The sequence below is a fragment of the Artibeus jamaicensis genome, unplaced genomic scaffold (genome assembly GCF_021234435.1).
Source record: "Artibeus jamaicensis isolate MK-2021 breed Jamaican fruit bat unplaced genomic scaffold, CSHL_Jam_final contig_685, whole genome shotgun sequence".
In the NCBI taxonomy this organism is placed as follows: domain Eukaryota; kingdom Metazoa; phylum Chordata; class Mammalia; order Chiroptera; family Phyllostomidae; genus Artibeus; species Artibeus jamaicensis.
Genome location: NW_026521924.1, coordinates 23,868,831 through 23,892,067, shown reverse-complemented (window position 1 = coordinate 23,892,067; position 23,237 = coordinate 23,868,831). Strand labels below are relative to the sequence as shown.

Here is a 23,237-nt window from a genome sequence, read left to right as displayed (position 1 = left end):
CCTGGTTTCTGTGCCTCACGCAGAGCCACATTTGGGGGTGTGTGACAGGGACCCAGTGGGAGGTGATGGTGACGCGATGAGATCCAAACTTGGAGGAGACAAGAAAGGGGCAGTGGAGAAGACGGACCAGTGTGAAACCGGGTCTGGGGAGCAGCCAGGACACCACAGTGGGACTCAGGCCAGGGGTCGCCTCTGCCTCTGTGTGTCCCCCCAGCTCCCTTGGAATGCCCTTCCTCCTGCTCTCCATCCCTGGAGATCTCGCAGTGCTCCCGGCCCTGGTCAGCGCGCCTCCTTGGGTTACTGTGGGCTCCTGTTTTTCTGGATGGACCAGCATTTCCAGAGTTACCCAGAGGGGCTTCCAGCTCATAGCACATGCTTAGTAAATTCTTGCCAAAATCTACCTGACACCTTATTGTAAAATAGTGGATGGCTTAAATTTTACAGGGGAAAGCTTTGAACACTGTCAACATTGACTTTCTCATCTGCCAGCTGCATGGTTGTGCAGTTCTTCACAAAGTTGATTTCTGCTTTGCGAAAATGATTTTTCGAGGATTGCTTTTACAGGGGGGAGGAGGTACATGTCGAGAACGCATTCTCTGCCGGTTACTTTTCGTGTGTCATTCCGTTTTAATCTGCATGGCGTTTCTGTCAGGTGGACCTTGCTCTCTCTATTACAGGAGAAGAAGCCGAGACCCAGACTTGACAGACGGCTGGAGCCGCTGGGCCGAGCCGACCCAGCTTTGCAGAGCTGAGATTTGTGTCCGGTTCTGCCGGACTCCCGAGCTAGCGCTCTCTGCCACCTCGCAGCGTCTCTCCCCGTTGCAGGAAGCGGCCGCAGAGGCATGGCCTTGCGTTCACAGCTTCCTACTTAGAATGAGATGTTGCTGTTTACTTTCTCGGGGAGGAAGATCGAAATCAATGTAACTAGCCTTATTAACTGTTTAAAACAGGGGGTACCTGCAGCTGCCAGCGCCTTTCCTGAGAGCACCAAAGCAAATATAAAAATCCAATTTGCTAGCTTTTTTCTTTGAATCTTCTCAAGAGTTTAAAATTCAAAGCTGTAAATGAAGAGCCGATGAGACGGGGTAATGAACCACGTCGCAGACATGAGGATGTATTTACCCGGATCTCTGTTGTTTGCAGGCGGCTGTTCCTTTGATGAGCACTACAGCAACTGCGGTTACAGCGTGGCCCTGGGGACCAATGGGTTCACCTGGGAGCAGATCAACACGTGGGAGAAACCAATGCTGGACCCAGCTGTGCCCACAGGTAGGCGACCCACTGTGTTTGGAGCGGTGGTGGGATGTTGTCTTATGTGAGGTCTGAGAGGGCGGTCCATAACTTTGTGGGTAGGAAATTCCCCATCCCCAGAGGTCTGCAAAGAAGGCTGAGTGAATTCTTAAGAATGTGGTAAGAATGTTACCTGGATTCAGAAACCTTCAGGATTTCATTTAGCTTTGAGATTCTAAGCTTCAGCTCCAAGTAGGGCATCACTGGATTTTGCTTGGGAGCCGGATAATAGTGGGATTTCTGGGGAAGAAGGAGCTTCTGAAGACTTGGAGGTCCTATTTTTCTTTTCAGGCCTGTATATATGTAGGGAAACTTGCACAGTGAGAATATTACTTATGAAGTTCACGTCCAGACACCCTGGACACCAGGCTTATCCTAAACCCAGGGGGCTGAAGCTGTAATGTGGATCCTCGCTGGCTGCCTGCGTGAGGCAGGCCTGTGTAAGTGCGTGCTCGAGGGGCGGTACGCCCGGAGGAGGTGTGCTCAGGGAGAACACGCACGGGCTGGGGGAGGCCGGGGTGAGCTGATGCTGTAACGCAGGGAGAATCCTGACTCTGAGAACATTAAGATCCTGTCTTTGTAAAATGGGGTCCCGGGGACAGTCGTCAGGACAGTCGGTCCTCTGTGGTTCCTCCCTGACCAGGGGCTCTCTCTGACCCTCACCCCGTCGTGGCTTTTTCCCAACCCTCCCAGCGCTTGCTCTGTGGCTCCTTGGTCACCTCACTCCGGCCATTAAACGTTGGAGTTCTGCAGGCGCCTTCCACACTCTGTGCATGTGTCTGCAGAGAAACAGGGCGACAGAGCAAGTGCAGGGAGAGATGTGCAGCAGAGGAGATTGGTTACAGGAAGTGGCTCACGTGCTTACGGAGTTGTCCTGGGAGACGTCCCGTGACCTGCCCTCTGCAAGCAGGAGGGTCAGGGGAGCTGGTGGTGGCGTTCAGTCTGGATGGAGGCCAGGGAACCACGGGGTGGCTGGTGCGAGCGCTGGTCTGAGTGTGAAAGCCCGAGACCCGGAAGCAGCAGCGTCCGAGGGCAGAAGACGATGGGCGTCTCAGCTCAGGCAGAGGAAGAGCGAATGCGCCCTTCCTCAGCCTGTCTGTTCTGCGTGGGCCCCTAGGGCCTGGGGGATGCCCACCGCACTGGGGAGGGCTGCCTGCTTCACTGCGTTCGCCTGTTCAATGCCGATCTCTTCTGGAAACACTCGCACAAGCACACCCAGAAATAAGGTTCTACCAGCTGTTTAGGCATCATGAAGTCAACCATCACACTGTGGGTGACAGCCACACCTGTGGCCTCAGGGGCCACCAGACATCTCTTTTGAACTCTGGACCTACACGACCCACTGTGCCCTGTCTTCCCAGCTGATCCTGGGGAGAGAATCCAGCTGATCTGGAGATCCTGGAATCTCCAGACGTCACTGAGGCAAGGACAGACAGGATGCTCAGAGATGGCTGTCTAACGGAGGTTATACTCCTTGTCACCTCATTGACCCGTGAGTTTGGCTCCAAAGCAAGAAGCTACTGGACAGCTGTGTACAGTCCCTGTTAAGGGCATCTGTTGTTTGGAGCAGTTTCTCCTGAGTGTGGACGTGAGCTGCGGGTATGATAAAGATGTGCCCTGGCACAAAACTGAGCTTTTCAGATCTGCTGGAGTCTTACTTTGCGTGAGCAGAGTCACCAGCGAAGACACACGCTCATTAGTAAGGTGACCATGGGACAACCTCTGTGCCTGTCGCCCCATTATAATTCATGCTCTCAAAGTGTCTTGGTTTAAATGGCAGAATCGCTTAGCCCATTAGGGACCCTGAGAATCCAGAGAATCTGTGCTGGCGTACACCACTTCTGCTCTGCTCTGCATGGCTGTCTTTGATGCTGGCTGATAAATCCAGGTCTGAGAGAGAGAGAGAGTGTGTGTGTGTGTTTACACTTTTACATGCTCCTTCTGTTCCCGGTGAGCCCACCTGAAGCCCCCCCGCAGGCCCTCCACAGTCAATGTCTCCAAAACAGACCCACCCATTCCTGTTCCCTGTCTACTCGGTCTCTAGTCCCTTGTCTCAGGAAAGGCTGCTTTGTCCACTCCGGGCCGATTCAGAAACCCAGGCTTCATACTCCTCCCTTCCCTCCCTTTATCCTCTCTGCCTGCCGGTCATTTGGTTCTGCCACTGTGCCTCCTGGGTATCTCTGCCTCTCCGCCACCACCGACCTGGTGCACATTACCATCAGCTCTTGCCTGGGTAGCTAGAAGGTTTTCCAACAGGCTTTTTGGCTTCCTCTTTCAACTTTTATCCTCTCTCCACATAGAAGCCAAAGAGATTGGTCTAGAATATGGACCTGTTCCTGTTACCTCTTTCATTTATTGTCCTTACCTTGCTTTGCTTGGAATCTTTCTTTTTTAAAAATATATTTATTTATTTTTATCGAGAGGGGGGAAGGGAAGGCGAGAGGGAGAGAAACATCAGTGTGTAGTTGCCTCTCATGTCTCCCCTACTGGAGACCTGACCTGCAACCCAGGCATGTGCCCTGACTGGGAATCGAACTGGCGACCCTTTGCTTCACAGGCCTGTGCTCAGTCCACTGAGCTACACCAGCCGGGGCTGCTTAGAATCTTTCTGAGGGTTCCTGTGGCCCTGAGAAAGAAGCCCAAACTCTGCTGTGGCCTCTGAGACCCCAAGTGGCTTGTCCTGCCCATACCTCCAGCCAGGCCACGTCCCATTCCCCTTGTGCTCATGTCACCCCGACTTCTGTCAGCTTCCAGAATGTTCTGTGCCCTCTGCTGCCTCAGAAACTCACATGAGGTCAGTACTTTTCATGGAGCCTTTTCCCCACCTGTTCTCTTATAGTTCCCCTCATGCCGCAGCTTACTTGTCACTGCCGTATGTCAGTTCTCCCAATGCCCTGCTCTGGGTCAGCTCTCTGTGCACATCTCCCATCACACCCCATGCTGTTCCTCGGTAACGTGCGCCACTGCTGATGCTCTTTGTTCGGCGTATGTCTCACCCCCAGATGAGCAGTCCCATGTGACCGGGGACCCTGACAGTCTTGTTCCCAACTTTACCTGTCCTCCTTAACACAGTGCGTCATACTTAGCATGTGCTACAGAACATTTTTGTTGGATGGAGGCACCTAGGCTGGCAAAGTCATCTTTATCACATTTTTTAAATGAGGGAATGAATGAGAAATGACATTAAATGCCTTTAGCTCTCTGTTAACCAACCACACATCTCAGTCTTGGCTATTGTCCTTCCGTTTTCCAGATCGGAGAATCAAGGTTCTGGGAGGCTGGGCGATGTTGCTGCTCTTTCCCCCCAGTGGGACCGCTGTGGCTTCTGATCTCAATTCTCTCATCCCCTCATTACGGCAGAGCGTCATTTCATAAATATTGGATTGTGCGATTATGATCTGAGCTTTTCTAAATAGAGGCATTTGATAATGATCACTGGAGTTATTGTCCGGACGCGCCCGTGGGTTTCGGCAGCTCTGCGTGCCTCTTAGGCAGAGAGGCATGAAAGTGAATTTGGATGAGGCAGAATTGTGTGTTCTTCTGGGCAAAGGCTGAGATCTTCCTTCTGCACAGGCAGTGGTCTCCCTCTGTTTGGAAGCCCAGTTGGAGTCTTTTTGTTCACGTCTCCATACCCTTTACTGACCTGCCTGTGTGTGACGGGCTCTGTGTTGGGCTCGGATATATCAGCCCGAGTTGTTTTAGCATTTATCCCTCTGGTGGCTTCCCCGGGCACCTGGGATGAAATCCAAACCCCGTGCCGTGGCCTGCACGGTCCTGTGAGACCCAGTGTCTTCTCCGAGCCCCTTTACTTCTCTCTCCAAATGCTGCAGACACACTGGTTACTTTTCAGTTCCTTGGGCACGTCAGATTCTTTCCCGGCTCAGGCCCTTGGCACTGAGATTTTCCTGCTCATTGGGATTTTTCTCCACTCTTAACCTGGCGGGTTTCTGGAGGTGTCAGCTCCAGTGACTCCTTCTCAAGGAGATTGTCCCTCATTGGTCCGTTTAAAGAAAGACTTCCCCATTGGCTCACTCACAGCCCCTTGTTCTTGGCTTTCAAAGGCCTCGTTGTAGACAGGTGTACAGACCAGCTTATTCCAGCCTCTGCCGTCGCATAGCACCTCCTGTGCTGGAGGTGCTATGAGCTGGAATCCTATGCCTCCGTTTCCTCACCTTTACCGTGGGAACCAGCGTGAGAGTTAAATGGGACGTTGCCTGTGTGGGAGTCCAGTGTCCGCACATAACAGGGTTTAATCAGTGCTGGGTCCCCTTAATTCCTTTCTGGCTCATAAGGCCTAAGTCTGTCTTAGAACCTTGCCCCCTCCTGCAAGCTCACCTGCCACCAGGCGCTGCTTTGCCAGAGTGAACCTTCCAGCAGGGGGTCTGCCGTGGGCCCCTGAGAGGCACGGAGGGACTTTACATCCCCGGGACGCGTGCCACCCCAAGGGCTTGAGCACCCCCTCCACCTCGGCTCTGCTGATGCAGTGTTCTGCACACGCCACGGTCGTATTCTGTGGGGAAGATGACCTGTCTGTGGGGAGAGTCTCAGGCTAGCACTCCAGGCCTCGGACCCAGTCCTCCCTGACACCTCGTCTTTGTTGGGGCGGTCACAGAGGGGTGGGGACTATTACACCCTGGACCTTCTCTCCAGGCCCCTCTCTTTTCCATGGAGCTACCACTGGTCCCCAGCTCTGCCCTTCTGGCCTCGGCAGGGTTTCCACAGCTTCATCCTGAGGAACAGCCCAGGGAGGGCCCCTGGGGGGCCAGGTGGAGATGCAAGTGTTGTAAGGGTCGTTTTAAAAGGGCTGAAGTTAGAGGTAATGAGGCTTGGAGGGTTCCTTCTCTTTCCTTCTAATGCTCGTAGGACATTATTTGAAGTGTTGGAATGAATTTGGATTGAATCTCAGGTTGAAAACCAAGCGCACAAGAAATACTGCATTTCTATCAAATTGAACTTGACCGTGAACCTCCATGAAGTTAGATCTTTTCGGCCATTATGCTCTCCTTTCCTCGATGGGGCTACTAATGTTCTAGGCACTTAAACAGGCCACTGCAGTTCCCTTCGAAAAGCTCATTGTCCCACTTCCTGTGGTTCCTGTGGGTCTTGTAATTCTGCTGCCTCTTCCCCAGGGTCGGGGCCCTGGCCCCAGGTCCCTCCAGTCCAGGTGCATCACCCAGCAGCCCTTCTGGCACCCGTCCCCTCCTCACGTGCTGCCACCAAGCAGTGTGGCAGCACCGTCAGATCCATCTCTGCCCCTTCCCAGGGTGGGGGATCTTCTCCACTCTCTTCCTCAGCCTTTAAAGACACACCCGCCTTGGCCCAGCCTCTCTGGGCCCCGTAACATAATCTTTTCAGTAAGTTTAAACTTAGAAAATACCAGGCAGCCTCTTGTCTCCAGCAAAAATTTCCAGAGCGGAGAAATAGCATCTTAGTCGGTTACCTGATTGGAAGGGGCAGGAGCTGGGAAGCGTCCAGAGAGAACAGACACACAGGGAATATTTCAGCCCGTCAGCCTGCTGTGGCAGTGGACGGAGTCTCAGGGGAGTCCTGGGCTTTTCCTTCTCACCACAGCGCCCTTGGCTGTGTGTTCCTATTTTGCTCTGACTGATGATATTTGTAGTGTGGGGTCTGTTATGGGCGGCATTGTGTTCCCCAAAGAGATGGGTTGTGGTCTTAACCTGGGCACCTGTGAATGTGACCTTATTTGGGAATAATTACTAATAGATGTAATAAAGCCGTGATGAGGTCACGCCGGTCATACTGGGCCCTCTGTCAGTATGACTGGTGAAGAAGGAGACACACACAGTCCCACAGGTAAGGTCACGTGCACACACAGGCGGACATCGGAGCGATGCATCTTTAAGCGAAGAACGCCAAGGATTGCCAACAGACATCAGAAGCCAGAAGGTAGAAGGAAGGATTCTTGCCAGAGCCTTTGGAAGGAACGTGTCTCTGCCAGCCCCCAGATTTTAGACTCCTAGACTCTAGAGCTGTGAAAGATCATGTTTCTATTGCCTGAAGCCACCCAGCTGGTGATAATCTGTTACGGCAGCGCTAGGGAACTGTTACCGGTTCCAACACCCATCAGCACCCCGGCCGAACCACCTTCTCTGCGGTAGAGCTCACGCCAGAGTACTGTGGGTATCGGAGCCTTTGCTTTCTTTTAAGAGAACTGGCATTTCCTGTGTTCACTGTAACCCAGAATCAGGCCCGGCATCTTCCTTCACGTTTCCTCTAATGGGCCACGGTCCTGGGAGTTTGGAGATGCCGTCTCCTCTTTTGAGATCCAGAGGAAGAGTATTACCCACGTGTCCAACGTGGAATCCTGGAAATTCCCCTGTGAGTTGGTGTTGGGAAGATGCTTTCTGAATTCTCAGCACAAGTCAGGACCTGGTGGTGGTACCGAGCACACTGCATGATAGCTCTTTGCACAACGGATGGAGACCTTCCTTCTGGGGAGTAGCAGGAATTTGTGTTCCAAACAGTAACCAGCCAGAGTGGTCCATGCACTGACCAGTCAAGGTGGACATCAGGTATAAAAAGCAGAATGAGCTTTCTGGTGTGAACTGGATGAATACCAGCCTCTTCATAGTCTGTACTGAACTAGCTTCTGTCGCTCTTGTAGGCAGAGGCACCAGTTTATTCATGTGTTGTAGTAGCCCCTGGTGCCCAGGACTTAGAAGGTAGCAGTGAATGAGTGTTAAATGAATTGCTCTTATTAATAGTTGGACTTTCTTGTGATCTGTCCCCAGCCTCAGCCCCCTCTTCTGCCCTGGCCCCTTCCCCGTCATCAGTGAGAGAGGCCCTTGTGCTTTTGTTTTGGGACCCCAGCCTTCAACCCTGCTGCCCGGTTTTGGGAATCTCCCATTGTGTCTGACATTTATTGGTGGAGTGTGAGCCCAGTGGAAGGTGAAGGGGCCAGAGATTCGCCACCCAGGACAGTCTGTCTGTGACTGCACACGTGACCTGGATGAAGCCAGTTGCACCCTCCTGCCCAGGACTTCCGGTCTAGAAAGGATGAGCCAGGAGCCAGCAGCCAGCGGCCAGTGCAGTGGGGTGCATGGTGGAGGGGTGGCGTCTGGGCCACTCGACGTTGTGCTCACAGAGGTTGCTGTCTGGGTCTCCGTTCCCACACGTGCCTTAGTTTCTGCCTCATTTTGAAGCCTGATCCTTTGGATTTCGGCTCGTGATGAGCCTCCCAATCTTTTTCCGGAACATTCCTATTTTTGACAAAGATAATCATGGTTGATTTCTCTCATTTTTACCCACAAACCCTGCAGGTCATGCTGTCATGGTTTGCACTTGCCGACCCCTCTGGAGAGAGGGCACCGCCTGTCCCCTTTCTCTTACGTCAACACCCTGCCCAGACGCACCTCCTTCCCCAGCCCTTCCCCATGGCACCTGCCTCTTCTCTGCACTTCTGTGCCGAGTTTCTTACAACATGTTTCCTGTGATTCCTCACTGGGGCCGGGGGCTATTCCAGGCTATGGGCCCCTCACTGGTGAATTCCCTGTGCCCTGCACTGGGCTTAGAACCGGGCAGGCCGTCCATATATGGACTGAATGATCATTAGGGCTATTCCCGTTAGGCAAATCAAGAAGAAAATGAGGTGAACAAATTGTGGAGAGAACCCTGGAGAGGCTGCTGCTTTCTCTGGCATTTTCACTCTACCTGGGGCACCTGTGGCTCCCATATGTCCAGCACCTGCTCTGAGCTTGATGGCGCTGTGGTGTGGTGGGGCTGCGTGGACCCAGGGCCTGGCTGGTCAGGGCTCTTCTGCCTCCAGTTGATCCTTGGGGCAAATAAAGGGGCGTTGGGGATTGCCCTGCCTTTTCTCTGGGGCCTGGCACACTCACGCAAGTGTAGACCTGCTTCCGACCTGTGTGAGAGGCTCCCCATTAGAAAAACGGGTTGTGTCCAAAATCCTTCTGTTTCTGCAGTGCAGTGCTTCCGCTGAACTGTTCTGGACATGTGGGCCTTTAAGCACCCTTAATCAGCACTGATGCCATTATTGATTGGCTTAGTTATAAGCTCTTAGGTTTTCATTGAACCACTGTCGAGTCCATACATTTTTTCTTCCCCTTTTAACGATGAAATATTATATATTTATTCTTGAGGAAATGCTGAGTTAGTACGTGTAGGTTAACTTTCTCTAGCCCCATCTCAGTTTCATCAAATATTACTATTGACAGACTGATGTATATTGGGGGAGAGAGAGAGAAGACAGAGAAGGGGAAGGGGAAAGAGTGGTGGAGGGGGAACAGGGGGAACAGAGGGAATAGGGAAGGGGGGAGGGGGGAAAGGGGGAGGGAGGGAAACAAAGAAGAAGTATATGTCTGTGAAAGTAGTAAGGAAGTGATATTCAGGTGGTGCTTATTATGTAGCAGGTCCTCTCCTAAGCCCTTTAAATGTATTTACTTATTTAGGCCTTACAATACTACTCTGATGTATCATTCCCTACACTTTACAAATTGGGGAAATGGAGGCATGAAAAGCTTGACTGGCTCGCCCAAGGTCAGAGTTAGCCTGTGGGGGAGCCAGGATTCACCTGCAGGAAGTCCCAGTCCAGATCTGTCTCTCAGCCACCGCTCTCTAGCGCCTCCTGAGAACTCAGGTGAGGGCTCGGCTCACAGTGCCCAGACTTGCATGTCCGGTCTCTCGCTACACCTGTCATGTTTGGATCCGGGGTCCGCCTCCCTGGCGCAGGCTGCTCCACTGGATGGTGCTCTGTTGTTTATTTAACCAACACCTGACAAACAGCAGTGGGAGAAGAAATGTTGAAAATCAAACTGTACCCCATTAGCCCAAGTAAAAAGCAGGATTTTTTTTCTCCAAATGGCTCTAGGAAATCTTCTTATAAAACATCTCATGTAGTGGCAGGGCCTCTTGTATACTTTGGTCTACAGAATTAATTGAGGAAGCTACAGTAGCCTTCAACGGCCTGGATCAATGCCATTTTGGGATGTTTAGGGCGATCACAGGAATTGAAGACACGTTTAGTATTAGTCTGGAGATACGTTCAAATTGTGATGAGGGATTGAGGTGGCTTGGAAAGCAGCAGGGGCTCTTCACAGTCAGATCGGAGCATGCGTGCATCAGATACGTGGGGAACATGTTTGCTCTAATACTCACACAGATGCTCGCCTGGGTGGTCAGTCTTCTGTGACATCAACCCGGAGTCAAAAACTATTATATCCAAATAGTGTAATCAGAAGTAAAGGCGATATAAGTCCATGACAGTCCCAGATGTCAGTGGGGCAGATGACGACTTTGAATAAAAGTTTCTGTAATACACAGGAATGGACAGCGAACCACTGTTTTTTAACCTGACACGCATGTGCTACTTACCAGTGTTCTAGGGGCCTTATGTGTTTTTAACTCATTTAATACCTCAACAGCTCTGGGTCCTGTGATGACCCCTGTTTTACAGATGGGGAAACCGAGACCCAGAATGTTAAGTAACTTACCAGAAGTTAGTAGTAAGTGAAGGAGCTGAGTCTTTAGACTTTGTGATAATGAAAGCAATAGTAGAAAGGTAGTTTTCTCACATTAGGGGCTGGAGAGATTCTATTCTGATAGGGCGGGTCCTTCCTGGCTAGTGTTGGCGGGCTTGTGTTGCACATGTACAAGTAGTTGTGTTACCTTAAAGCTACTGCACCTACGGTCTCCCATAATTTTCCTTCATTGGCCACCAGAGAAGGGGGTCCCACAGTGTTAACTTATTATAATGAAGCAGGGCTCACGTAGCATCTTCTGCACAGGTGTGTTCGTTCATGAGTCACCATGATTCATTGCTTTTCCAGAAAGTGGGAACAACCGGTCTTAGAACAGGGTCTCTGTCCTGTATCGACGTCCTTTAACGTCCTTTATCTTACTCCTTCCTGACTATCTCCTGCCTCAGCAATGGGGTGCACGTCTGACTCACCCTGTTACTTGTAAGAAGCAGTTTCAGTGGAGGAGGGGAACGGTGGGCTCGGTGAGTACCTCTGTATGGGTTAGTTGTTGCCCCTGGTATAGTGATCTTGATGCGTAGTCGTGCTGAGGTTTCTGCTGCAAAGAAATGAGTTGCTTTCAGTGGAAAAGACCTCCCCCCTCCACCTCCCCACCCAACCCCTCTGAGGGCAGATTAGAAGTGTTGTGGCTGTAAACGCAGCCGATACAGGCTGTAATGTACTAAATTATTACTTGTTTTGCGGTCTTGACGAGAAAAATAAATGCAATTACACTCATGAATGTTGAAAAATGAAGCAAAGCAATGCAGATCGGCACATTCGAGGTGCTTTTCCAAATGTAAAGCTGCGTACAATGAATGCTAATGGCTTCCCTGCCTCCTGCTCCCGGCGTGTGGTGCCGTGTGATCTTTCTGAATTACGGGAGCAGCTGGGCCAAGTGCCCCAGGCCCAGGAGAGGTGGCTTTGAATGGTCCCCACAGTAGAAGACCCAGCAGGCAGACCCCAATTTCCTCTCTGACTGGGGGCCCAGAAGAGACCCAGTTTCCTAAAGCAGGTAACTGAGTGGTCTCAGGGTTGCCTCTCTGCCGTGGACCCTGGCATCTGTTGTGCAGGTCTTCTGCCGTCCTGTCCAGCCAACATTCGCTCAGCGCTTACTGAGCACCATGCACGGTGCTGGTAGCGGTAGCGATGAATCTCGTACGCTCTGCCCCTCCCAGCCAACCCTCACTGTCACTGAGGCCTGATGGGCGCGATGTCGTCCGGTGCTGGTCCACAAGGTGGCCACTGCCTCCCAGGGCTGTTCAGCACTTGAAGTGTGGCCAGTCCACATGCAGATGTGCCTTAAATATGAAATACACACCACATCTCAAAAACTTAGTGTGCATGTATGTACACATGCAGATACATAATCTTATTAATATGTGTTATATACAAGGTCCAGCAGAACTAACACCTGTTTGAGCGTGGTTGGTAGGGTAATATGGGTGTAATAATTTATAGTTGTAATAATTTGAACATTTCACCTAAGATGTCTGGTGTGCTTCAGTGTGATACCGTTGTGTTACAAAATTACATGCTTGTGATTTTGCAATAAAAAAGGGGTGTTACTTGTGCTGTACCCTGCATATACATATATAATCTTATTATAAATGTTATGCATAGTAAATCTGATTAATGTTTGTTGTTAAAATGTTAAGAAGATAAATTGGGTTAAATACATTTAAATAAACTTTACTTTTTTTTTTTTACCTTTTAAAACGTGGCTACTAGAAAGCATAAAACTTCAGAACTGTGCCTGCCCAGTATTTCTGGTGGACATCACTGATCGAGCCCCTGCTACCAGTTTCTCACGTCTTCCACCTGCCACCCCCTTGCTGGTGCTCCTTTCTGTCTGTTTTCAACCATACCAGGCTCTTTTGTGCCTCAGGACCTTTGCACGAGCTATCCTCCTTCCCCAAAAGGCTCTTCCCCGGCTCTTTGTGACATAAATGTCCTCTTCTGTGAGAAATATTCTCCGACTTTTCTATCTAAATACATCTGTCCTGTCCTTCTTCACCAAAACACTGTTTTCTAGTCACAATTGTAATGTTTAGGAATTTGATTTAATTGTTTCCGCGCCTGTTTCTTCTAAGAGAAGCATCAGGCAAAGAGCTTGTCTGGGTTTCTATTTTCCTGTTCTAATGTCATTGCCTGTCACAGGAACTAGCACAATGCGGGTGCTCCGCTTTTTTTGAAATGAGTGTATGAGTATTTAAATGTCACGGAGGAGACAACTATTGTGATCATTTTGAGATGTTGAAAAGATACCTGGAAAAACTTGCGGAGGTTCTGGGTGAGAAGCGCGTGGCATACTGAGGGCCTGAAGGGAGAGTTCGATGAAGAAGAGGGACCCCGAGGAAGGGACTCAACAGTGGACGCTGAAGCACCCAGGTGCTGGCAGCCGTGGGGAGCTGCTCCTGTGCCTGGGACTGAGGGGAGACGGCGGCAGGACATGGTGGGACAGGGCTGCCTGCCGTGCTACTGAGGATGCTGCCAAACCGCATCCCTCCCAGCCTCTGGTGTTCTGCCAATGCCTGCCGTTGGTCAGCCTCAGCCGGAGCAGGGGCGGAGGGAGGCTGGAGGACACCGAGGGCAGGGGTCAGGCCCTCAGGGAACAGGGCAGGGTGGGGACGGGTCTTCACTGAAGGCGGCAGACACAGAGAATGCCTGCCGTCCTGGAACAGGCCTCGGAAGCTCATTTCTCAGTGTGCTGAAGGACTGCTACTCCAGACCACCATCCAATATTCTAAAAATACAAGGATGCTCGTGAGCACTAAAATGATTTGACATTCACTCAGGGATTTGTAGTAACAGAATTATATGGGTAATTATGGGAATGGAAGAGAGAAAGTTGTTATTTGCAGAGAATGTTATCTACCAAAACTACAAGAGAAATGAGTGAAAAACTATTAGGAGCCATTATAAGAGTCCTTGAGGTGATTAGTTAAGGAATGAATATACAAAATCAACAACTTCTAAATCCTAGCAATAACCAGTTAATCTAAAATATAATCTAAAAAAGATTCATTTTATAAAAGCAACAAAAATATAAAAGGCTGAGGAATCAATGTAAGAGGCAGTAGGAGGGACTTTTAAAAGGAAGCTATTAACCAAAACTGAGGGGAAAAAAATAGCTGGATATATCTTTTTCCTGGATGGGAAGACTTTATATTTTTACAGCTTGCCAATTTAATTTAAAATACATAATGTGAAGTACAATAGAAATTTTAATCAGTCTTCCAAAATGATTTTAAAGTTTATCTGGAAAAATAGATGGTCACAGACCATGAAGCAGATACTGAGAGGGAGTCATGGGGGAAAACTTTTACTTATAAATTTTAGAAATATGTTCTGGAATTCAAAGAGCCCAAAGACCAGGTACCAATCTAAGAAGAGACACAGAACTCTAAAGAACAAAAACTACCCCCGAAAGTGGGGTGTGTGTGTGTGTGTGTGTGTGTGTTAAAGTTAACATTTCTCATTGGCGGGATAAGTCAAGATGAAATTATGAGGATAACCTACCCAGGAGGGTGCGCGCCAGTTAAGTCCTCCCTACATATATTAAAATGTATTTTAGACACATGTACTGCATGCCGGTTGAATGTGAAACTCTGAAAACATTTAAAATATGTAAAGTATGTAATACATGCATAAACCTTTAAATTAGCCTCGGGAGCAGGACTGTTTTCTGATGTTACCATTAAGGGTGGAAACGAGAGAGAAACAAAACTTGCACGTTTGACTCCACCGTAAACAAGGTGCACAGACCCACAGTCAGCTCGGCTCTGGTTTTTACCACTGAAAACAAATGATGGGTGTTGTTGGTATGAAAACAGCTCTTACTGATCAATAAGAGAAGGGACCCGTTGGACGTATGTTGAGTGTTGGTGAGACTTTGAGAAATGGGCAGTTGTACACTGCTGGCTGGTGTGCAAGCTAGGGCAACATTTAGGAAGGACAACTTAACGTCTGTCAGAGTCACTGAGCGTGCATACCTTTCATTAGAAATTTTATTTTTCGGTTAGGAGCTAATCAGAGATAAATGCAATGTAAAAAATATGGGAGGCGCGGCCCGTGACATGATGCCAAAGTGTCCATGCGTCCATCCAGCGTGCACGAAGGTAAACTTGCCTGGCAGGGTGGCCGTGAGGGTCATTGGGGGTGAGTGGCCCGGGAAAGTGTCGGAGCTCTGACACACTGGGGAAATGGTGTGCGTTCTCGATTCATGTGGCTCTGTTACGCTTTGTCACCGTCCCCTGTACGCCCAGCCCCTTGGACACCATCTACCAAGGCACCTTCTCCTGCCATCTCAGGTCAAGAAGGAACACAGGAGACAGAGCTTTGAACCTTCACTCCAGTTAAGCCACTTTGAGGACAGACGCTCAGGGCACAAGCATTTAGTTAGTACCAGCATTTAGTTGTGCCAGACCTTGGGAAGCTAAGACTCTCTCCTTGACCAGATGTCAGTTCGATCCCTCAGATCCCCCTTCTCAACCAGGCTTTGACCTTGGCCCTTTATCCTAAAGCTCCCATTCTCCCATCCTGTCTTTGGCCTGCCTAGCCCAGTTTTAGCAAGAATCCTGCTAAGTCAGAATAGCGAGAGTCCTCTTACCCTTGATAGCTAGCTCATCACCCTCGCTTGTCTTCTGCGAGAATCTTACTGAGGCAGTGATGCAAGATTCCCCCCGTCCCCTTAGTAATTTTCCACCCACTGACCCCCTTGCTCTGCTCCTTGCCTGTGAACCCCCAGTCGTCTTTGCTGTATTCACAACTGAGCCCAATCTCTCTTCCCATTGTAACACCTCTGTTGTAATAGTCTGGAGTAAACTCTTCCTCGCCATTGAAACAAGCGTCGGAGTAATTTTTTCGTTAACAGTGGTTACCATGGCAAGTAAATCTCAGCGTGCCCAAAGGGAGCTTTGGGTTTCATGGGTAGTCAGATAGGCAGATGCATGATCAGCTGTATAAAAGAGGAGCTCATTCATTCGTAAATTCAACAAACATGTATCAGGGATCTGTAATTTATCAGGCATTAGAGGTGCAGCTGTGAACGAGAGTCTCCAGCTTCTGCCTTTGTGAAGCCCACAGTCTGAGGTGACAGATGATAAAAGCAAACATAAACAGGAAAAGCATAGAAGGGGCAGGTTCCTCGTCCCTGGGGATAGAGGGAGGGCGGAGGGGAGGTCCCAGGTGAATAAGAAAGCTTCCAGCAAAAGATGGCATCTGAGCTGGATCTCCTGTGGGTTTAGCTGTTGTCTGGCAGCTGCAGGTGTCCACAGCTTCAGAGCCGTGTAAGCATGTTTGTGAATAAGGACAGTGTTGGGTGAATCAGGAGCTAGCGAGCCCGCAATGTGTAGACTGTGGGAAGGAAGACAGCTGAGGTTTCCAGAGGCAGACCAGCTGTGAGGGGACACGGACAGGAAGATTATCCTAATAGGATTTCACAAAGGCCACTTAACAGTCGCCGAGCTCCAGGGAAAAATGGGTATGAGCTGAGGGTGGAGAAATAGCCAAGAATCTCGCAACTCTGCAAAAGCTTGGAGAGAAAAGCTGACAGCCAACAGACTGAATGAGATGATGTTTGCAAAAAGGTTAAAAGAATAGACAGCAGGAAAAAAAAGGACACTAAGAGATATGGATGGAAATGGAAGTGCATTGGTATAACTTGGGAACACGCATTAAGATCATTTCAGCTCTAAGAGGGAGCAGAGCCGGGACTTATTTGGTACAGTGTTTCACACTGTCAGAGAGCTCCCGGAGTGAGGTGTGGGCAGGGGCAGGTCAGACTCGGCTGGACAGAAAGTGAGTTTGGATATGAAACACCAGCTGCAGAAATGGGCTAGCTAGTGTTAACCGCTCCTCTTTAGAGATTCGGAAACTGAGACCCAGAGAAATGATGTGAGTTGTTCAAAGTCGCGCAACATAGAAAAGTGCCAGAGCAAGAAATTGGGACCTTGTCCATTGCTGCTGGGAATGCAAAGCGGTACTGCTGCTGTGGGAAGCAGTTCGGTGGTGCCTCAGAAAAACTGAGCAGACAGTTACGATATGACCCTGCAATTGCTCTCCTAGGCATAGTCCCAAAAGAACTGAAAGCAGGTACCCAGATTCGATCACGGTGGGTTTTCGGGCTACCAGTCCAGTGCTTTCTTTATTGCCCTCTTCCCCCTCAGCTGCTGCTTCTCTTTTCCATTCTCCTCCTCTTACCCTTCCGGTCCCCCTCCCTCCTCTTCCCCACTTATATATAATAAATATATAACCTTACTAAATACATGACCTTGGTTTCTCTGTCTGGTCATTGATTGGGACCAGATGAAGGTCCTTTCAGCCCTGGCGGTGTGTACCTTGTCGCACATTTGGTCAGCACACGTTCAGCGGGTGTGGCCCAGGCACGGGTGAGGGGGCAGCCCGCTCTGAAACACACAGATCGGGAGGCTGTCCAGAGGCAGGCACGGTCCTGGTCTTCAAACAGCCATCCTACCATCTCACATTTTAATTGCTTATTTCAGGAGTTCATAGTCTCTTTAACTTCCCCAGGATCACAAGACAGTTTTCTGTTTGTTTTTTGGAGCACCTCTTCTTCCAGAATGAGTTTTTTAAAAAAACTATCTTTGCACATCAAACCTACCTGAGGTCCAACACAACACTCATGTAAGATTTAAGTCTTAGGCTGGTTTTAATTATTTTTCCTACTAGATTATATATATGGGGTCAGTGATGCAATGTTGTTATTTGATCCAGATAGTGAATGCTGAATTTTCTTTTGCTACTCTTCCTGTTTACTTGGGCACAGTTTGACTCCTCCTCCGATGGGAGAGGGAATTCCTGGAGTCTTCCCAGAAGCCTCTGGCAGCCTTGTCTCTGGTGCCCTTCTCTAAGTTTATCCAAAGTCTTACCCTAAGTCCATTTCTACTGAATCCATTTCCACCAAGCTGCTGTTTGTTTGTGACCAAGCCACCTTCATAAGAAGTCCTTCTGGTTTACATGCTTTGCTTTTGGTTTTCCGAGGCCCATTCCTTGTCTTTTTCTGCCCCTCTGAGTCCTCGTGTGATACTAACTGGTTTCAGCCCAACAGGCAGCTCTGGAGAAGGATTAGGGAAGGATGCGAACCCTTGGTGGGGAAACCAGGCTCCCATTGGGGTGGTTTATAGCAGTCTCGTGGTGTGGCAGTACTTGCGGATCCATTCCCTCCAGTCTGGGAGCTTTTCTGTTTACTCAGCCCATTTCCTCTCCACCAGCACTGCCCTCCTTACCAGTGGAAGATGGGCGTGGGTAGTCTTCTTTCATTTTGCTCCAAGATGGCACCTAAAATCTATGGCATGAACTTAGAGCTTCTTCTGTGTTTCAGCATTCATAGTATATTCTTTTTTTTTTTTCTACTTCTTTTCGTTCATTTTAGTCCACTTTGGAGCTGGAGGCTCTGTGAAATGGTACTCAAACCACCGTATTTTCTGGAAGGCCTGGCATTCTCTCCGTTTTACCATGCTGTGTGATTATAAATATTCTCTTGCACGGCCGGTGTGACATACTCTTATTGGAAAAGGTTTTCAATGACCATATTCACCGAAATGGCCTATTTATGTGTCAAGTACATTATTGGATATGTTTCTGAAAGAGTGGAACAGCAACAAACTAAGGACCCAGTTCCAGGCTGCCAAAAAGTATCGCAACGCCGGCTCTGGTCCCTCCCGGAAGTGGTTAGGTCGAGTTGCCACCAAAGGTCTCAATGGTGAGTGCCCTTTAATTGGGCAGAGGGATTAGGTTTTCAGAAGATAATTTGCTTGTTTTCATTTGAAGATCTTAATTTTGTTGAAGGTGCTGCTGCTGTTGCCTGGACTGGAATAAGCGATCTAATTTAATTTAATTTGTTTCCTTGCAGAGAAGGCGATCTCTAGCCCCGCTGCTGCTCTGGGCAGGCAGGGAGCGAGCTTGGTTGGAGACAAGCTCTGAACGTTATCAGCCCTCTCCGAGGTCTATGCTAATGAGAAGTATGTAGAGATTTCAGAGACTTTCCCTGTGATTGCTTCAGCTGCCCTGCTACTTCCTAGGCAACATGAGTGTCTCTCTGAAGGCCTGTGAGGAAGGAGGGGGGCGGAGTGGCAGTGGGGTTCTTTCTGCTGGCGGGTCTGTTTCATTGCTTCAGGGTGTCATGCCTGTGATGGGTACGAGGCCCATGTTAGGTGGTAGTGTTAGGAAGGGTCCCTCCATCTATTCTGTCAGTGTGTGCCCAAGAAAACTTTGTGGTGTGAATTCTGTGGGGTGGCAGGAATGGAAGGGGTAGGTGGTCCTGGAGGAAACCCTGCTCGTATCTGACCAGTTGGTTTCCCTCATGGAGCTGCTCAAGTGTGCTGAGTCTTGGTTTCTGTATGTCCTGTGTGAAGAGGGTAAGTGCCTCAAGGATAGACTCACTCTCCAGACAAATACTATTCATGTCCAGGGGGTTCAAAATCATGATGTGACAAAGGGACTGTGAGCAGTGATGGTGCAGCATGCCTTCCAAGTTCAACTCCCAGAGCTTTGATTTGGCAGGTCAGAAGGGTTTTGCTGTCACTTTATACATGTATGTGACCGAGAGAAGGGGGTGCAGAACCATCCTGTTTTCCCACCTAGTCCTGCCCAGATGGCCTTAGCCACAGGTTCAGTCCATTCAGATATGAGACTCAGCTGTGCTTTAGGAGACTGTTGCTCCCAATGGTGGGAATTGAAGTCAGTCTGCTGGCCAGTGCTGGCTTGTACTTATTCTGGACAAAGCCTGAAATGTAACCTCCCTTAATACAAAACTGTTTTACTGGGTCTTTATATGAGACTTCTGCTTTGTTTTCCCTGACTAATAATACATCTGTGGTTTCTGGATAGGACCAAAGAGTCACGACCAAGGCACATGGGTCGGGAGGCACTGTTGATACTGAACTCACCTTGTTATGTCGGACCCAAGTATACTTTAGATTTAAATTCCTTTGTTCTTGTACTGAAATGCAGCAGAGCTTGCTTATTCCTCTGTCACCCCGGGTCTGGCTCTTAGCATCCGCATCTCCTTCTGCCTTGACTTGAACACCTGTGCTGTCCTGCCCTCCCACCAGCCTGGACTCCTCGAGTGCCCTGGAAGCCTGGGCGGAACCTGCATTTGTTAAAGTCTCTTGATGAGTCAGGGCTTGTGTCCATGGTCTGGGTAGAGCCAGTCTTCCCAACGGGCTTCCCTGTACCACCGACTTCCCAGTCTTCCTTCCCCACCCAGTTGTATTGCGCTACTACAGATCTCATCCAAGCCTCATGAACTGGAAGACTATAGATGCTTGATCACACATTGACAGGTCAGGTAAGTGGTTATGTGAAGTACAGGAGGAAGTTTATGGTGGGGATAGAGTCCCTGGCTGAAGGATATTCCTCCAGAATAAGTCAATGGGAAAACAAATCTTCAACAGTGAGAAATGGCTGTGGCTCTGAGAATGACAGCCCCATAGCCCTCTGAACAAATGTGATTAGTATTCTAAAAAATGGATACAGGAGCATCAAAGGGAAAAAAACCATTGGCATTAGCAAGAGGCTTCAGGGACAGATACAAAATGAATTTCAAATTTTCTTTAGCTTTTTTATATGAGCAGTTTTGGGGTTGTGATGTATGGAACAAAGACAATCCCAGTCATAATAGGGCAGAATGTTTTTAAAAGCTTGGGACTCAGGATGGTGATAAATTCAGGACCTACATGAAGGCGTAAAACATGGTGGAACATCAAAGAAAATATAATTGTTTGGAAAAGTACCATGTTTCTGAATGGAAAAGTTTAATTGCGTAAATACGTCAGTTCTCCCCCAAATTGATTACGCATTTATGTTGTTTCAATCAAAATCCTTAAGGAATTGCTGTTTAGAACTTGACAAAAATTATTCTAAGGTAATAAAAGAGAGATTTACACGGTGAAAAGTTATAAAGGGTTATAAAAATAATTTAACACTACAAACAATTTAGTTTAGTGGCTGGTGAAATGAAATATAATTGGAACAGAACTGAAAGTAAAATAATAAGATTGGAGTGTCTGTAAATATTTATTATGTGATAATGGCGGATTCCAGATCAGTAGGGGAAAGAAAGAATAGATTATTTAATTAATGCTGCTAGGAAAATTGTCTGTTTGGGGGGAGCATCAGATCATTAACTCAGTTCATATGAAAATAGATTGCTAGCGTGTTAACGTAGGAAAGAAAACAATGCGTTTGAATTTTGTATATGTCAGAGTAAGAATATTTCAAAGGACAAATGAAAGATGGAAATGATAATGAATGACTGGCATGTATATTTCAATATTACATTGATATTTTGTATGTGAAGATGAATGTTAAAAATATCATAAATGAAAATAAAATACCCCGTTTTTCTATTCCCATTTGGAAGCTCCTCCATTCAGAGTATTTCAAAGCAAAGCCCCTCCAGAGGACCCGCATCCTTGCTGCCTCTGATTTCTCTTTGCTCGGTCTCTGCCAAAGTCACTCCCAGTCACAGAAGTCACTCCTCTTCCGCTGCCACCAGTCCATCAGAACCATGCCAGTCACAGTGTCCACTGACCTCTCTGTGGCTCAAAGCCATAGTTCTCATGTCGCTGACCTGGCAGCTGCGTCCAGTCCAGTCTGCCAGTCTCTCCCTTCTTGAAACTCACTTGCCATCTGGCTTCTAAATCACCGTATTTTCTTAGTGGTCCTCTGTGACATTCATTTTTCTTATTCGCCTCGGCTGGTTTTCGGTCCTGTTAGAGCACAGAGTGACCCCTGGATGTTCTCTCTTCTCTCGCTACATAGTCTCCTGCGGTGGTCTCGTCCAGATCTGTGGCTTAGAGACCACCTGTGGGCTGACGACTCCTCGTTTTTATCTCCAGCTCAGGCCTTTCTCAAGCCCTTGCCTGGTGTTTCCGGCTGCCAACATGATATGCTCATTTGGTTGTCTGGTTGGTTTCTCCAAATCAGGCGAGTACTGCACCAAAGTCATCATCTTCCCACATTCCCGCCCTCAGCCTGTGCATCCCCCGGTCTTATAAAGTGGGGGCAAATATCAGTATCACTGCAAATAATGCAAATATATATTAAGTAGCATTTTCTTCTATCACAGGAGTCAGCAAACTGTGGCCCTCAGAGCAAACCTGGTTCTCGGCCTGTCTGTGTAAATGAAGTTTATTGAAACATAGCTACAGCCATTTAATGACCTATTGTTTATGGCTGCTTTTGTGCTGGAGTGCTAGAATTGAGCTGGAGCAGAAACAGTATGATGGGTAAAGCCGAAAATAAGATCTATTTGTCTCTTCCCAGAAAACGTTTGCTGATTCCTGCTCTGTCCCACCGACAACAAGAACTTGAGTGGAAGCAACGGCAGATAAACAGAAAGCATCCTGTTTTCCGTGGCTGGGTGGCCATATATATATATATTGTCTCAGTTGGGACACTTTTGAAAGGGGTGTTGTATATAGCAACTTGTAATGGATCTTTGGAAATTAGCTTGGAAAGGGAGAAATGCAGTGGAGTGCGATTAGTTAATAAAGTTAGGTGAGAATAATAGAAATTGGCACGAAGTCTTCCAACAGCAGGGTGGAGCTTTGAGACTCTTACTGTATCTTTAGATATTTTTGATAGAAAACAATGCATCGAGCACTTGTTCTGGTCCCACACTACACAGAATGCTATTTATTATGCAGCGTAATGGCAGAGACAAAAACTCAAGGACTTCTTAAGTCGTGCAGGGGACAGAATAGGAGATGTACGATGGGAACAAAATGTTCAGCTCTAACAAGTGGATAAGAAGAACGTTAGAAGACTCGTAACTTAGATGTTTGAGATCGTGGAGAATGGCTGACGGGAAGGAACAGCTATAATTAAGGGCACATCTGAGGAAGTGGCATAAAACAGTGCTTTGCAAGTTTGACTTAGCAGCGAGCCAGCCGGCTGCTGAGGGCTTTAATGATGACCAGAGTGAAGGTGCTTATGGGAAATGAGATGCGGCAGCCAGCTTGTTTTTCCCCACTTGTGGGCTTTGCGTGTGATGAAAAGCATGGGTGCTGGGAGAGGCAGGTCAGCCCCAGGGGTGCTCCGTGAGGACATCTCCTTTCAGATCACTTCTTCATGGTCGGAGGAGGCAGGGGATGCTCCAAGGTGAGCTGGAAGATGACTTTGCAGAGAAGGCCCTGGGATTCTGAGCATCCTCCCTGGCATGTGGGGAGGAAGGCCCAAGCCATGTGCTGTGAGCTACACTCACAGCTGGTCTCAGGAAGGAGTGTGTAAGCGTAGCTCCTTCAGGAGTCACACCACAGGGCAGTGGGTATCTGCACATAAAGGACTTTGGCTTCCTACTGCCAGGGAGATGCCAAAAGATTTGCTGAGGGTAGATAAATTTGCGGCACTGGATGGTGGTGCTCAGCCTGCTGGCAGAAGCACAGTGCTGCCATCCCCGTGGGTCTGGACCAGGCTAGATGAGCCACA

The 23,237-nt window shown here is 48.7% G+C and overlaps 1 protein-coding gene across 10 annotated transcripts in view; it reads left to right on the top strand.

Moving 5' to 3' along the window:
- Positions 1–23,237, top strand: part of PTPRT (protein tyrosine phosphatase receptor type T) — a 925,330-nt gene that overhangs the window by 263,636 nt on the left and 638,457 nt on the right. For all 10 annotated transcript variants that reach the window (XM_053671225.1, XM_053671224.1, XM_053671220.1 and 7 more), the window contains exon 2: positions 1,144–1,269. In XM_053671225.1, coding sequence (XP_053527200.1) covers positions 1,144–1,269 — 126 coding nt within the window. The remainder of the gene's footprint in view (positions 1–1,143; positions 1,270–23,237) is intronic.